The sequence below is a fragment of the Schistocerca serialis genome, chromosome 3 (assembly GCF_023864345.2).
Source record: "Schistocerca serialis cubense isolate TAMUIC-IGC-003099 chromosome 3, iqSchSeri2.2, whole genome shotgun sequence".
In the NCBI taxonomy this organism is placed as follows: domain Eukaryota; kingdom Metazoa; phylum Arthropoda; class Insecta; order Orthoptera; family Acrididae; genus Schistocerca; species Schistocerca serialis.
The window spans coordinates 423,848,171-423,865,438 of NC_064640.1; the positions used below are offsets into that span (position 1 = coordinate 423,848,171).

Sequence of the window (17,268 nt, forward strand, 5' to 3'; positions counted from 1 at the left end):
CCTCATCTTTTTACCTATTTGATCCTCTGCTGCCTTCACTATTTCATCCCTCAAAGCTACCCATTCTTCTTCTACTGTATTTCTTTCCCCCATTCCTGTCAATTGTTTCCTTATACTCTCCCTGACACTCTGCACAACCTCTGGTTCTTTCAGTTTATCCAGGTCCCATCTCCTTAAATTCCCACCTTTTTGCAGTTTATTCAGTTTTAATCTACAGTTCATAACCAATAGATTGTGGTCAGAGTCCACATCTGCCCCTGGAAATGTCTTACAATTTAAAACCTGGTTCCTAAATCTCTGTCTTATCATTATCTAATCTATCTGATACCTTTTAGTATCTCCAGGGTTCTTCCATGTATACAACCTTCTTTCATATCCATAGTGACTAGAAAACTGTTTGAATTCAAAAGTATGTATAGAAGCAATACTCAGTATTGTGTTTCAGCTTTCCACATGCATCCAGTAATCACGCGATGTTTGAAAACTGTGAAAATTTTTGCCCAGCAAAGAGTTTTTGCTCCACACATACTGTCAGGGGACCCTCTTCTTTGTACTAGCTATGATTGCGGTAATACCCCTTCAGTCTACAATATAAGCTCCCTCAACCTTCAAAGTCATTGTCTCAACAAACAAAATGATAGCAATCCAGATTACATGAAAACAATTTCTCTGAAATCTTAAACCTCACAGCATTTATGTTGGGAGGAAAAAAAAAACTATTGAGGTAGTCTGCAACAATCAGCTTCCTTATATCTTGGATTATTCTTTATTATTGCTCAGTATTGCTAAGCAGATATTTTAAAACAATTGCTGATTAGTGGAGTGGGCATACAGTAGTGTGTTATTTGTAAGGGAACATGAAAGCAAGCAGAAAAGACGGGATCCCATTCACAGTATGGTGTGATTGTTATTCTGGGGAGTGCCTCTGACTTGGCCAGAGACAGGCAAAGAGCAGGGTAGTGTATTGCTTGTTTGCCTTTGCACAAAGGCATCCGAAACAAACTGATATGTTTCAGATGTTAAAAATTTTAACTTCCAGCTCAGTGTTGTAATTGCTCCAAACTAAACTGATACATAAAATTGTGGTTACAGAACCATATTTTAAAATTTGCCTGCAGCAGTATGACAGTAGGGCAACTCAGTGTTATGTAAAGTAAAAGGGGCCTGCACAAATAACAAAGATGGTCTCTCTTTGTCTTTTTTGTGGGCCACTTTTAGTTTGCCCAGCACCAGGTTGCATTGATGCATGCAAATTTTAAAACATTGCACAGTAGCCCTAAGTTTCATCTACCTATTTAACAATAATGAAATAGATGTGCACCACAAGGGCTTAATGTCCAAAAATCTTCACTACTATATCTAACTCCACCAGATGGAACACACTGCTATTGAGATCCGTAAATCGATCATCTGATGCTCCCATGGCAAGGGAGGGGTGAAGTCCAGAATTTATAAAAGATCATTTACTAAAGGACTTCAACTCATTATCTGAAGATGATGAGTTATAAACTTGGTCAAATATTTCTTCAAAATTGTTACATGGTGGGTAGTTTGAATGTTTAATCAGTTCTGTTTTATTACACCACTAGCCTCTTCAGATATATTTCAGATATCTAATAAACAACATAGTCAGAAAAAATTGAATTTTTTTGTTTACATTAACACATTGTGCACCTGTATTTTTGATTAAGTTCTACAATAGAAGTTGTTTCTGTATATGGGTGCATGTACAGTCATAGTAGAATTTTATACAGACATTAGTTGATTTATGTGTTCCTGCTTTATTTACCGAGCTTTGTGTCAAGAGGTTTACTAGAATTCCCTTCATTGTTACAGTGCTATGAAATATTCATATTTTCAATAGCAGTTTTAGTTTTGGTAAAGTAATATTGTTTCACAAAGAAAAATATTTTATTTTCAAGGGGAAGTCCTCAAATGTACACTTATTGAATCCTATAATTGTTATAATCTGATATCAGAAGAGTTCATAACCTGGTATATCAATATTAAATAACAAACATCAAAATATGCTGAATAATAGTGATTCTCAGTAGCATTCTTTTCAAATCTGTGGGGATTTACATCAAGGACATGTAGGTGATACACAATGAAATGACATTGATACCATTTATAGAATAGTTGACATATTGATACATGACAGCCGAAGCCAATTGTTTTACACTGAAAGTGCTATTGATCTAAAATTTGTGTATATATTGAAATATTTCTTGCTATAATTTGATAATGAGCTTTGATCTGAATACATTTAAGGCAACTGTCCAATTTTTAACACAATAAATTTATTAAGAGAGCACTTTTCTTCATAAGAAACTAACTACATGAAAAACATTTTCTAAAAAATTATAAGAAAAAATGACCAAATGTAATGTTCTTCCACAGACAATTTTCAGTTAGTATCTCTATCTTTAAAGTTGTAAAGGAAAATAGATAAAATGTGCCACTTGCTATAGCTGTGAATACTTGACTCATTCCAACCATATAATTAAACTATCAGTATGGGTACCTGCATTCGTATACTTTACAATAAATGTTGATCATTACTTATGCTCTTCTTGGATGGGAAAACACTAATATATGTAATATTTTTATTTTAATTATGAAAATGTATGTTGTAAATACATCATCCAGCTACTTTCATTTCTAAATCTAGTTCTACATCTATACTCTCCAAACCAAGGTGAAGTACATGGCAGAGTGTATTTCTCATTATATCAACTATTAGGATCTCTTCTCATTCCAGTCACACATTTGTGTAAGAAGTGTGGCAAGGCTGATTGCTTACACAACTCTGTGAATGCTGTAATTGGTCTAAACATCTCTTTGTGATTTGGGGAATGGTATATAAAGGGTTGTAGTACATTCTCTGTTAACACTGAAAATAAAAATACAAAGTGTTTTTTCATATCTGTATAATGTAATACATTTTATCTTTGTTATGCAAGTGCAGTTCAATCTGTAGACTGATAAAACTGAAAGTGTATTTGCTGTAAGATGTGGTATGTCCATCCCTGGTGAACCAGGTTCCATAAGTCTTTTGTAGTCTGAAATAAATAATCTTAACACTCCTAGATTCAACACTTACAGATAGTTCTTGGAACTCTGTAAGTAGACTTTCACAGAATATTCTGTGTCTTTCTTGAAGATATGCCAGTTGATTTATTGCAACATCTCCTTGATGCTGTCCCATTGGTCAGACATACCTATAAGCATTTGTGCTGTCCTTTATTGTATGTTTTCAATGTCTCCTGTTAGTCATGATTGGTATGGGTCACACACACATGAACAATATTCTAATACTCTAGTATTCTAGGATGGGTCAAGTATTTTGTAGGCAATCTTTGTTGTAGACTGATTGCATTTTCATAGTAACATACCTGTTGTACCTACAATTAGTGTGTGTTATCCAGTAGGCAATCACTGTAACAATAAGAACTAGAAGGCTTTTAATGACATCACTGTTTTCAAAATGTAAATAATGTTTGCTTCATGTTTCAACAGAAAACATCATTTTTATATTGGCTAAATTTATGAGTCAACAAAGTACTTTGTTATTCATATTACAGCATGAAAAGTGTATCCAATAAATAAATAAACAGGAAAGATACACTTACTTGGATTGTAATAGAGTAAGGGAGATGCAAATTAAGTTTTTTTTTAAAAATTGTCAGAAAATTGAAGAAGTGCATTTTTACTGCATATTCAGCTAGAAATTCTCTATTTGTAGAATTACATGTATGATTCACTTTACGTATTAGGATCCATTTTCAAATAATTTGTTTGAAAATATGCACTAAGACCAGACGTTCAAAATGTGAAATAAGAAAATTAGGAGATTGCAAGCAACACTGTATCATTTCATTGAGATGTTCACAGAATTATTTACTTTGCCCATGATGTTAAACACATGCCCTGAAAAGGGGTAACATTCTCCAAACAGGCAATTTAAACTTGAACACACTGGAACTCTTAACTGATTCGAATAATAGGCATTTCAATCAAAGATCATTGTATTATATTGTAATGACAGTACCATTTGGATTCCAGATCTCATTTTATGTCTGGAGTTTTCTTGATTGTTACACTGTTTACAGGAACTGTTGAATGTTAATGTGAAGAGAAGTTGTCTGCTGATATGGTAGGTAATAATACATTGAAGTGTCAAAGAAACTGGTAAGGGCATGCTTATTCAAATATTGAGGTATGTAAACAGGCAGAATAGGGTGCTGTAGTCAGCAAAACCTATATAAGAAAAAAGTGTCTGGCATAGTTGTTAGATCAGTTACTGATGCTACAATGGTAGGTTAACAAGATTTAAGTGAGTTTGAAAGTGGTGTTATAGTCGGTGTGCGAGCAATTGGACACAGCATCTCCAAGGTAGCGATGAAGTGGGGATTTCCACATAGGATCATTTCACAGGTGTACTGTGAATATCAGGACTCCCATGAAACATCAAACCTTTGATATTGCTGCAGCTGGAAAAAGATCTTGCAAGAATGGGACCAACGATGACTGAAGAGGATCATTCAATGTGACAGAAATGCAACCCTTCCACAAATGCTGCAGATTTCAATGCTGGGCCATCAACAAGAGTCAGTGTGTGAACCATTCAATGAAACATTATCAATATGGGCTTTTGGAGATGAAGAACCACTCGTGTACCCTTGATGACTGCACGACATGAAGCTTTATGTCTTGCCTGGACCCGTCAACACTGACATTCGACCATTAATGACTGGAAACATGTTGCCTGGTTGGAAAAGTCTCATTTCAAATTGTATTGAGCAGATGGACATGTACAGGTATGGAGACAACCTCGTGAATCCGTGGACCCTGCATTTCAGCAGGGGACTGTTCAAGCTGGTGGAGACACTGTAATGGTGTGGGGTGTGTGCAGTTGGAGTGATATGGGATCCCTGATATGTCTAGATATGACTCTGATAGGTGACAGGCACGTAAGCATCCTGTCTGATCACCTGCATCCATTCATGTCCATTGTGCATTCCGATGGACTTGGGCAATTCCAGCAGGGCAATGTGACATGCCATATTTCCTGAATTGCTACAGATGACTCCAGGAACACTCTTCTGAGTTTAAACACTTCTGCTGGCCATCAAACTTGCCAGACATGAACATTATTGAGCATATGTGGGCTGCCTTGCAACTTTCTGTTCAGAAAAAATCTCCACTCCCTCATACTCTTATGGGTTTATGGACAGTCCTGCAGGATTCATGGTGTCAATTCCCTCCAGCACTACTTCAGACATTAGTCAAGCCCATGGCACATTGTGTTGTGGCATTTCTGTGTGCTCGCAGGAATCCTACACAATATTAGGCAGGTGTGTCAGTTTCTTTGACTTTTCAGTGCATATATTATGTAATGGGTAGATAATTTGAATTCAACTATCATGTTGACAGCAGGCAATAATTTAATGGGACAGATTTCAGATTATCTGAAGTGAAGATAAGCTAATGTTGTCTTCTTTGTTTTTTGACCTTTTTTCCACACTTGCACATATACAAGTTGTGTAGGTTAACTGCAGTATTTAGCAGTTGTAATAAAAGTCTTATTAAGACCAGACATATTTTGATTTATTTTAGAGCATCTTGAAATGGTCAGGTTTTTTGCGTTTGTCTTCATCTTCCATGTGCATATGTTGAGTTTTTGCACACAGCCCTTTCACTGCACTAAATACATTTATACTTTCATGTTGCGAAGTATCACTGTCCTCACAAAATGGGGAGACAGCAGGGGTACTTCTCAACACAAAAGTGTAAATGTGTTAAGGGCAGTGAAAGTGCTGTGTGCAAAACTCAACACACACACATGGAGGACAAAGAATAATGCAATAAACAACAAAAAACCTGACCAATTGAATATGCTTAAAATAAAGCGAAATGCATCTGGTCTTGATAAGACTTTTATTACAGTTGCTAAAGATTGCAATTAACATACACAGCTTGAAGATAAGATACTTTGTCAGTTCTATGCTAGCTGTCAGAAATGAATGTGATGGAAGCACTATATTTTGAAAATGTAACACTGTACCTTGTCAGATACAGCTATAGCTCACCTTGATAGCAGTATCATGAAGAGTTCCAAGGTATAAAGTAGCTCTCTGCGCTACCTCCACATTTGCGTCATCCATACTGGAAATAAGGTAACAGAAAGCATTTGCCAGAGCTGACTGCAGTGGCTGAATGTTTCGTAGAGGTGTTGAATCCATGAAGCGAGCTATAACTGTAACTCTCTCAACTGAAAATGAAAAAAATATTCTGTGACTTCTCACACATTACACCCACTGCTATTCCTGTTTTTTGCAAAAACTATGTAACCTATACCATCTAGTGACAAAATTAATAGATTCCATATAGGGATTTTTGGAGTAGCATACAACTGGTTCAAATCATATTTTTCTAAGAGGTGTTGAAGGATGGAGCTACAAGATACAGGCAGAGATTTCTCATCAGCATACCAGAGAGTCAAGTATGTGTTGCCATGGGGGCCCATACTGGGACCACTGTTGTTGTTATTATTTATAAATGATATCCCAAGCAGCATATCAGCAGCAAATACAATATTGTTTGCTGATGACACAAGTCTGTTTGTTAAAGCTATGAATGGAAGTCACCTACAGGAGAAAGTCACAATAGTCACAGAAGAAGCAAACACATAGTTTATGGATAACAGATTAATTGTGAAGAAAGAAAAGTTTGTAAAAACTTCAGCTATATGACAAACAAACAATAAACCAACATAAAAGCAGACACACTAAACACTTCATAATAAATTTTAAGGAGAATGGCAAGATGAAGCATTTAAGGTGGGAGAAACATATGGAACTGCTAAGCAAAAAACTAAGTCAGTACTGTTGTGATCTTAGAGTGCTTAAAATGTTCTAGAGTAGAGATGCACTGTTATGTTCCCATTGTGTTCTAATATATAGTGCGTTAAGATGTGGCATCATGTTTTTGAAGGAGTATCTGTCTGGCCACACACTTATTTACATTTTTAAAGAGACTCTTACATGAGATCTGTACCAGAACTGTGCCATAGTCTGCTTTGTTTAGCCCACCATCCACATCATGCTTCCTATTATACAGGGGCTTTGGTTGCACTGTATTTGGAAAATTCTTCAATGAAGCCTAGCTTTATGATGATGCAACTTTAGCTTAATTTTGGATTTTATTTGAATGTTATTCCACCTGTCTGCATTCATGCTTTTGTGTCTCATTTTTCATATTTATGAAAAAAATTATGAAAAAATTATTTCAGTGAATAAACTGCTTATTTGTACTTGAAATTGTTGTCCACAATTGTGTTGGTCTTCTCCTCTAGCTTTATCTTCATCTACATCTAAATAGGTACTCTGCAAGCCACTGTACAGAGCATGGTGGAGGTTAACTACTAGTCATTTCCCTTCCTGTTCCACTCACAAAAAGATCAAGGGATAAACAACTATCTATATGCCTCCATATGAGCCCTAATTACTCATATCTTATCTTTGTGGTTCTAATGTGCAATATGTGTTGGCAGTGGTAGAATTGTTCATCAGTCAGCTTAAAATGCTCATTCTTTACATTTTAAGAAATTAAATCGTGCTTTTGTAAGTGTAAATTCAGTCAGTCTGTAGTGCAGTAGTTGCTTGTATTTTTTGCTTAGAATGCATCCATTCATTCATTTAGTAAGGCAGTCAGCAAGGCCACAGCTCTCAGCTGGTATACATTTACAATGTGGCAAGTTAAGTGTTTATGTTTTTCTGTTTCTTCTTCATAGCATATTTTATTTATTAAATTTTGTCCATGTTTTTCTGTTTAAGAGGTGCAATCTCACATTTTTGTAAGTGTAAAAGTCATTCAGTCATAGTGCAATAATTCCTCATTTATTTCGTTTTGAAGGCAATTGTCTGTTCGTTTAGTAAGGCAGTCAATGAAGTCGCAGCTCTTGGCTGATATACATCTATAGGATGGCAAGTTAAGTGTTTATCCTTTTCTTTGTGTTCCTCACAGTACATTTATTAAATTTTGTGCATGTTATTCTGTTTAAGATGTTCAATCTCACGTTTTTGTAAGGGTGAATTCATTAAGTCTGTAGCAAAATAATTGCTTGCTGAACAGCCAGGTACATAGCTCCTTAATGCATCAGTATCCATTGGAGACATCAGGAGGGCAGGAAACTGTGTATCTAGGATTCTGTCTGCTTCTGTAGTTTACTTCTTCAGTTGGTCTTGCTAGGATGGTTAGGATGTATGCATGCTGTGTACGGATGAAGGAGGTGTTGGTCACAGTTTGTGAACAGCTGAACATGCTTTTGGCTATAGTCAGTCATCTTCAGGCTCCTGCCTAAGGCTGTAGGTGAGGTGAAAAATCTGGCTTGTGACATAGGGTACCTCAGGTGTGGCCTGTTTTGTCCATGGGCTCTGCTTCTGTGGCACCTTCTAGTGAACCTGACACTGTGGATCCACCCACAGAGCAGGGTGAGTGGTGTTGGGAAATGTGTTCGCATTGTTCGAGGTGGAGGGAAAATGTGGAGACTGGCTGCCTAGCCTCACCCATTCACCCTGTGAGTAGATAGGTGGCCGCTGCTGCAGCAGGGTACAAGCAGGCACACGGGGGGGGGGGGGGGGGGGGGGGGGGAGGGGTTTACTTGTTATTGGGAGCGCCAACATTAGGCACATTGTGGAGCTCCTTAGGCAGATAGCATTTAGGGCTGGAAAGAAAGCCAATGTTCACTCAGTATGTCTGTCAGTGGGCCTCATCTGAGACATGGAGGTGGCCTTGCCTGTGGCTATTGAGGTTGCAGGGTGCAGTTATCTGCAAGCTGTGGCTCACATCAGCACCAACGATGCATGTCACATGGGTTCTGAGGATATCCTCAGTTCATACATGCAGCTGGCAGTGATGGTGATGACTGCTAGCCTTACGTGGAGGGTGCAAGCACAGCTCACAATTTGTAATATTGTTCCTGGAGTTGATTGGGATCCTTTGGTTTGGAGCAGGGTGGAGGGTCTCAATCAAAGGCTTCATTAACTCTTTAATGGTCTTGGCTGCGGATTTCTAGACCTGTGTTATCGAGTGGGGATTTGTAGGACTCCCCTTGATAGGTCAGGGGTGCACTACACACAGGAGGCAGCTACTCAGGTAGCAGAGTACTTGCGGAGTGCACATGAGAGTTTTTTGGCTACGCTGTAGTTTGAGGTACTCTGTTGAACACTCACCAGTTAATATGCAGAAAGGGAGGTCAAATGGCATTAGAATAAAGACACTTCAACTGTCATAATTTTATCGGTAAATTGTTGAAGTGTTCATAATACAGTCCCCCATTTACTGCCTCCCCCCTCCCCCCCTTCCCCCCCCCCCCCCCCCCCCCCCCCCCAGGAATGTTCCCCTGCTCAAATTTTTCTTGGAACCAAAAGCTGGCTGAAACCTCAAGAGGAAAGGTCCAAAATGGCTCTGAGCAGTATGGGACTTAACATCTATGGTCATCAGTCTCCTAGAACTTAGAACTACTTAAAGCTAACTAACCTAAGGACATCACACAACACCCAGTCATCACAAGGCAGAGAAAATCCCTGACCCCGCCGGAAATCGAACCCGGGAAGTGGAAAGGTCTGAGATATTTAGCGAGTCATGGAATGTATAATAAAAGACAGATTAGAGGCCATAAGAAGGGGAATGTTCATTGAAATTGGCAAATATATTGTCTCTACTGAGGTCAAAGTTAAGTGTGACAGTGAAGTTATCTGGTCACGTATAACATGTGTAGGTGAAGCCAAGTTAAATGCATGTTTTTGTATGTTTTTAACAGCTTCCCAATTCAGTTTTGACAGTTCTAGAGTCATTCAAAGAGAGTCTACAGTCAGCAGTGTCTAAATACTCAGCCCTTGTAATACTAGTTGAATGTGACTTTAACCTACTGAGTAAAGACTGGGGTGTCCAGGGTTTCACTGTGGGGGTACAGACAGAGAGTCATGCAAAATACCCTTATGTGGTCTGAGGATGATTATTATTGACTAAAATTGATAGTATGAAGGCTATATTTTATAATCATAGACTGAAAATAGAAAAAAAAGATATTTGTATACTCCCTGTATGCAATGTATGTAAACACAACTATGCTGCAGCTTGTAATAACTGTTAGAACCAAATACATACACCAGCAGTAATGACTGGACATAACTCTTTGCCTGGGAGCTATATCCAAAGAACATCTAGTAGCTACCAGGCTTAAGAGTATTACATGTTAAAGTGGGAAGTTATAACTACTCTGAATTGATGTGTCAAGTCATATGGGAGAAGATCTTCACTGAGAAGTGGATAAGAAGACTTTACAGTGCTGAGGTTTCAGAATTGAGGTAAGCCATAAGTGGCATGTAAAACCAGAAGCCATCTGTACCATAAGTGGTGTCCAAGATTCACTACCCTAAAGCAAATTAAGAACACATATTTTGAGCTTGAAAGATAAAACAATACGATTTTCTGAGTTGAATTGTATGCTTTTAGGAATAATAAGTTAAAGACTCTGACACATGGTATGTTTGGAATTGTCATAATGTTATACAATACACATTATTCTTTTTAGAAGACTCACATATGTAGAATAGTTGTAGTTATCAGGGTAACTCACATATTTTAAAAAGGGAATTCAACATACCTGCCACAAATCTCACTCTCCAGTCAGTACTTTGGAATTCCCTTTGAACTATTGGCCAGAAAACATCAGATCCAGAAGGTAGTGTAACACAATGAAGTAGAAGTGGTACACATACTTGACATATATGTGAGTGTTCAGCACTGCAGAGGTCCCAGAGGCTACAAAAGAAACGCATTTTAAAATTACAATATATATCTATATTAGCACTACAACAACATGAAACATACAAGATAGGTTCGGCTACTTTTTCACTTTTCCTTACATCTACCACCACTAGCAGATTAGTAGGCAGATAGGCACCTATTCCCTAATGCCTACAATTCCCAAAAAGATAGTCTATATGCTCCTCTGCGTTATTTCTATCAATCTGGAGGTTCATTAATTAAAACATTATTCAGTTCATAAAGCAACAAAAGGATTTGCCAGCATTTTTTCTTTAGGGCATACAACTCAAAATACCAAATGACAGAAATCCATAAAAATACAATGCTTGACAAAAAAAAAAGTGAAACACCCACAATACATGGTCTGATGTAAATGTAACTTCATATCTGTATGCACCATCGGCACATATGAAAATGACAGAGCTATAATTTTATGTGACAGTTAGAAAGACCACCAGAGTGCATAGGTGTTATTACCAGGCCTGGTAAGATATGAGGTTATTGAAAAGTCATGCACATCTGCTTCAAGAAGCAAAATAAACTGTGTAATGATGCAGTGGTACACAACACAGTTCCCTGTATTTTCAAATAAAATAGGCTCAGAATTCAACAATGTGATGCAGCAAACCACACTCCAATTTTCTGAGAGTGAAAGTGTTTTTCATGAAAGGTAAGTAAATTTCCAGTTGACCCAATCATTGGATTCTGAGTATTCATATATCCAATAAGGTTAAATCATCCTCATCAGTAAAGAAAACCTGGGCCAGTTCAGCAATTCCATAGATGTCATCATATGACTGAGACCATGTATAGTAAGCTACATGCTTTTCTTTCTCTGGTGTCAATTCCTGCATACTATGAACATGATATACCTCAAATTTTATATTTCAAACGCTTTGTGAGCACTGCCATATGAAATCTGAGATTGGCCTGACAATCCCTCCGAACTTTTTGGAAGCCAATGCAGCATCATATTCCTCACCTCAGGTAGTTTAACATCATTAAAATGGTTGGCTTCATGTTCCTCTTCATGTCTGAAACTGCCCATGCATTCCTGGGCATGGATAAATAACCTTGGTATTGTTGAATTGTTTGGCACAGTGTTATCTGGACATTTCCCAGAGAATGTGTCTACAACACGTGCATACAAACAACCGGTAAAGTACTGTTGAACTGTTGAACAATAAAAAGCTGTTGCTCTTGAAAAACGACATGTTTACCAAGTAACGAACAGCACAATACTACAGTTGTCATGGGACTACTACCCAGTACATTGTCATCTTCATTTATTGCTAATAATACCTGTAGTGCTACCTTGAGGTGTCTCATCACATGAATGCTATGCAATTCCTATTTACACAAACACTTATTTTCATATGCACGAATTTCTGATTGCATTGGATATAAAGGGTGTGAACCATGTCAGATGTTGAATGATCACTGTGAAGGACATAGAGATTCTCTGTAGTTGTGTGAGACAGCAATATCAGCACCAGACAGAATTTTGAAGGGCGTCTCCATTTGGCTCGCTGAATGAATTGTGCAATATCCAGATTTTAGAGATATCTGGATGTGACAGAGGCCTAATATTGCATTGCATGGGAGTGTGATTGCAGGAAAATATATTGTCAAGGTTCTGGTTGACCAAATTTGATCATCACAAGGAAGGTTCACACCTTGCACATTGTACACCAGGCACATTGTAACCCCTTCACATCTCTGCCTGCCATCTGAGAACAAGTAATGGAGTCTCTGCAAAATTCTGTTTCATCCTGCACCATTTGTCTGAAATTATGCACAAATTTTAAAGTAATTTAATGAAAAAAATTATTCCCTGAATTCAAAATGTTTATAAAACGTATCAGAGCTTCAACCTTGGAGTTTGTCATCTGCTTGCATCAGTTTGGCACAATTAATCATAGACAAGTAGCATACACACATGCGAGTCAATATCAGAGAGACCAAATCCATCTATGTGATGTTTTATTATTTCTGGGTATCGTATTTGTATTTGCTTCTGCAGAATAATTAAAAATATAGGCCAAGGCAGTATTACATTGGAAGACTGCAGCAAGCAGTCTATAAGATTAGAGTCACCTGGGCACTGCAGCAAGTAGTGCCTAGGTGACTTATGTTATACACTCCTGGAAATGGAAAAAAGAACACATTGTCACCGGTGTGTCAGACCCACCATACTTGCTCCAGACACTGCGAGAGGGCTGTACAAGCAATGATCACACGCACGGCACAGCGGACACACCAGGAACCGCGGTGTTGGCCGTCGAATGGCGCTAGCTGCGCAGCATTTGTGCACCGCCGCCGTCAGTGTCAGCCAGTTTGCCTTGGCATACGGAGCTCCATCGCAGTCTTTACCACTGGTAGCATGCCGCGACAGCGTGGACGTGAACCGTATGTGCAGTTGACGGACTTTGAGCGAGGGCGTATAGTGGGCATGCGGGAGGCCGGGTGGACGTACCGCCGAATTGCTCAACACGTGGGGTGTGAGGTCTCCACAGTACATCGATGTTGTCGCCAGTGGTCGGCGGAAGGTGCACGTGCCCGTCGACCTGGGACCGGACCGCAGCGACGCACGGATGCACGCCAAGACCGTAGGATCCTACGCAGTGCCGTAGGGGACCGCACCGCCACTTCCCAGCAAATTAGGGACACTGTTGCTCCTGGGGTATCGGCGAGGACCATTCGCAACCGTCTCCATGAAGCTGGGCTACGGTCCTGCACACTGTTAGGCCGTCTTCCGCTCACGCCCCAACATCGTGCAGCCCGCCTCCAGTGGTGTCGCGACAGGCGTGAATGAAGGGACGAATGGAGATGTGTCGTCTTCAGCGATGAGAGTCGCTTCTGCCTTGGTGCCAATGATGGTCGTATGCGTGTTTGGCGCCGTGCATGTGAGCGCCACAATCAGGACTGCATACGACCGAGGCACACAGGGCCAACACCCGGCATCATGGTGTGGGGAGCGATCTCCTACACTGGCCGTACACCACTGGTGATCGTCGAGGGGACACTGAATAGTGCACGGTACATCCAAACCGTCATCGAACCCATCGTTCTACCATTCCTAGACCGGCAAGGGAACTTGCTGTTCCAACAGGACAATGCACGTCCGCATGTATCCCGTGCCACCCAACGTGCTCTAGAAGGTGTAAGTCAACTACCCTGGCCAGCAAGATCTCCGGATCTGTCCCCCATTGAGCATGTTTGGGACTGGATGAAGCGTCGTCTCACGCGGTCTGCACGTCCAGCACGAACGCTGGTCCAGCTGAGGCGCCAGGTGGAAATGGCATGGCAAGCCGTTCCACAGGACTACATCCAGCATCTCTACGATCGTCTCCATGGGAGAATAGCAGCCTGCATTGCTGCGAAAGGTGGATATACACTGTACTAGTGCCGACATTGTGCATGCTCTGTTGCCTGTGTCTATGTGCCTGTGGTTCTGCCAGTGTGATCATGTGATGTATCTGACCCCAGGAGTGTGTCAATAAAGTTTCCCCTTCCTGGGACAATGAATTCACGGTGTTCTTATTTCAATTTCCAGGAGTGTAGATGGAGGTGACAAGCAATTGCTGGTAAGTGTGTTGCAGCTCATAAGATATGTCTTGGAAGTTGAATACTATTCACTAATATCACCAGGCAGAGATAGAGGCATGTTCTTAGTCTTCATATACATTTTCCTAACATCACCTGACTTGAGCAGTAGGAATTAACAGATAAGTGAGACATTCACTTTAACTGACCAATTCAGCTCCTGTACTCTGTTGGTGAAAACTGATGCAAGTTCTGTTCATCTGCTCCCCCTGCCATTGCATGAGACTCAACGTACACATCCATGAAACTGAGTTTCTGGGATAGCTTGCGCCTTGGAGATCATGTTCCTTGCAAATGTCAAAACAACAAAGAGATAGAAAACTTACTGAATAATGGATAGTAATCACATTTTTTACTTAGTAATCACACTTTTGCCTCCTGACTCAGCACTGTGGCAACCTATGAAGACTTGTAGCTTAGCCATTGATGCTGCTCTGCCACACCTGCCACCTTCATCATCATCATCATCATCATCATCATCATCATCATCATCATAGCTATCAACATTGTGGTGAGCTCCTTTGTAACTGAAATATGTAAGTCTGACAAATATATATTTCACTATTAACACTCCAATAACTCATATATGCAGCAGATGGAGGGAGATAAAAGAGTTGAAATTTGACACATGGGGGAGGGGGGTAAGTAATCTTCTGCTTACACAATATATCATTACAATATGTTTCTTATCTATGAATTAATCTCAGACATAATTTTTCTCATTCATTGCTACAGAATTTGCAAGCAGCAGTCAAGAATCTGTGGACAGCAGTGGAGAATCTGCAGTCTAGCACACTCCTCCTCCTGACTGAGCAGCAGAAAATCTGCAAGCAGCCATGGCAGTTGAGAATCCACACAAGGAGAAGACGACCTTGTGAGGCTGAATTGTGTGGACCTCATCACTGCCATTATTATTGTTATCATTGCCACCATTCCTTGTTGGCATCAAACTGATACTAAGTAAAGTAGTACTTGATATAATTATAAATGATGTGTGAGCCACCTAAAAAGGACGTGATAATCAATTATGACAGTGTAGAATGGGTTAGTGTGGATTCAGCTTTTAAAAATCAAATATGTACTGGCATAATAGGCAACCATGATGGGTTTAAGGATCCCAAACCATTTCTTACTGCATGCCTCCCAGCTTTTAACAACAGAGTGTGGGAGCAGAATTGACCACTTAATATGAACGTCTCACTTATTTGTTAATTCCTACTGCTCAAGCCGGGTGAAGATAGGGAAATGTAAATGAAGACCAAGAACATGCCTCTATCACTGTCTGATGATATCAGTGAATGGTATTCAACCAACATCAAAGACCAACTTTTAGAAAAACTGAAAACTTTCCAGGTTCAAGTTTCCAGATGGGCCTTAAAAGAAATCATGAAATTTTTCACTAACATTAATATAAATAAGCGATTTTATTGGGGAATGCACAGAAAACTGGACAATGCATCTAATTATATTCCTTATTATGATGTATTTAACTTTGCTAATATATCATTTCCTAATGAATTGAATCATGTAGGAATATTTGAGAGAAACAATGTAAATATATCTGTTACTAAGTCTTGAGTACTCTCAGCATAAGTGGATGTTACAGGATGGACACAAGAGGAAAACAAAGAAGAAAAGTTTACAGTGCTTCTGAAGTATTTTTTGAAACATGATAAATGTGAGAAGCATCTCATTCCCTTAATGCTTCCTGCAGCAAACACAGAAATTTACCATTTCTGCTAGATTAGAAACCTTTCAAAACTAGCACGTAATATTATTACTGCTCATCAGCATCAAATTCAAAAATATGAATGCTGTTTATGATCTTTTTATTCTAAAGACATGCTGGCTGCACATTTAGTTGATTGTTCACAGTTCAAACTGGTCAGAAGTCTCATGCTCCAAGCAGAAAATCAGTTCATAAAATCTAAGTCATGATTAAAGCTACTAGTTGTCACATAAGCAGACACTGAATTCTTACTGAAACTGGGGGTTAGTACAAAAATTGTGCATAAACCATGTAGTTTAGCTTTTTATGTGCACTGCAGTTACAGCGATGAATATGCAGGTTTTCAACTGTACTGAAGTGCAGATTACACGGAATGGTTTAGCAAACAGCTGTATTTGTTTGCTGATCGAATACAAAATTACTTGTTGCACAGTAATGAGATAATTATTAGTGCCAAAAGAGGAGAGGCATTTCAAAGAACACTTCAAGCAAATAAGTGTGAAATACAGTGACCAGCATTTTAAAGTCAGATTTTATCGAACCACTGTTTTAACAAAATTCAACAAATTTTTTTCAAAATGTGTTACTTAGATTCTGACACTTTAATATGAGCCTCACACAATGGCTAAAATAAAATATAACAAAACTTAATATTTGCTGTTTTACAAGCAGCCTGAATGTAGCAACTTTCACAAAACTGAACATCTTCATTTTTCAAGATTCTACAAAACTAACCCTGGAATTTTAGAGCATAAAATTTAAAATTTAAGTTTAATAGCCTTGGTGTTCAAATGTTTTTATTGTCAGGCAATCATGTGACATCTGATTATTAAATGTTTGTTGGACAACAATGCATACTGTCCCATTTAATTCTCTTTCATGTTCAGACACTGTTTTACTACAAAATTAGTAGCTGTTGTAGTATGCTCTTATTAGGACATTAGAAGATTCAGAATATTCTGAAACAATTCAGGTACTGAAAAGTGCAAGATAAATGTCAAAACAGTGAGAACTTCATGACTATACCCTCAAACGAATATCTGAATACAATTTGTAACCATATTGAAAGAACAAAGGAAACAACAAGCAAAACAGGC

The 17,268-nt window shown here is 38.9% G+C and overlaps 1 protein-coding gene across 1 annotated transcript in view; it reads right to left on the minus strand.

Annotated features, from left to right (window-relative positions):
* The window catches only part of LOC126470304 (protein unc-79 homolog), an 857,658-nt gene that overhangs the window by 508,326 nt on the left and 332,064 nt on the right, over positions 1–17,268 (minus strand). Inside the window, exons 20-21 of the mRNA XM_050098074.1 lie at positions 10,673–10,830; positions 6,093–6,274 (exon numbers count right to left, since the gene is read on the minus strand). Of these exons, the coding sequence (XP_049954031.1) occupies positions 6,093–6,274; positions 10,673–10,830 (340 nt within the window). The remainder of the gene's footprint in view (positions 1–6,092; positions 6,275–10,672; positions 10,831–17,268) is intronic.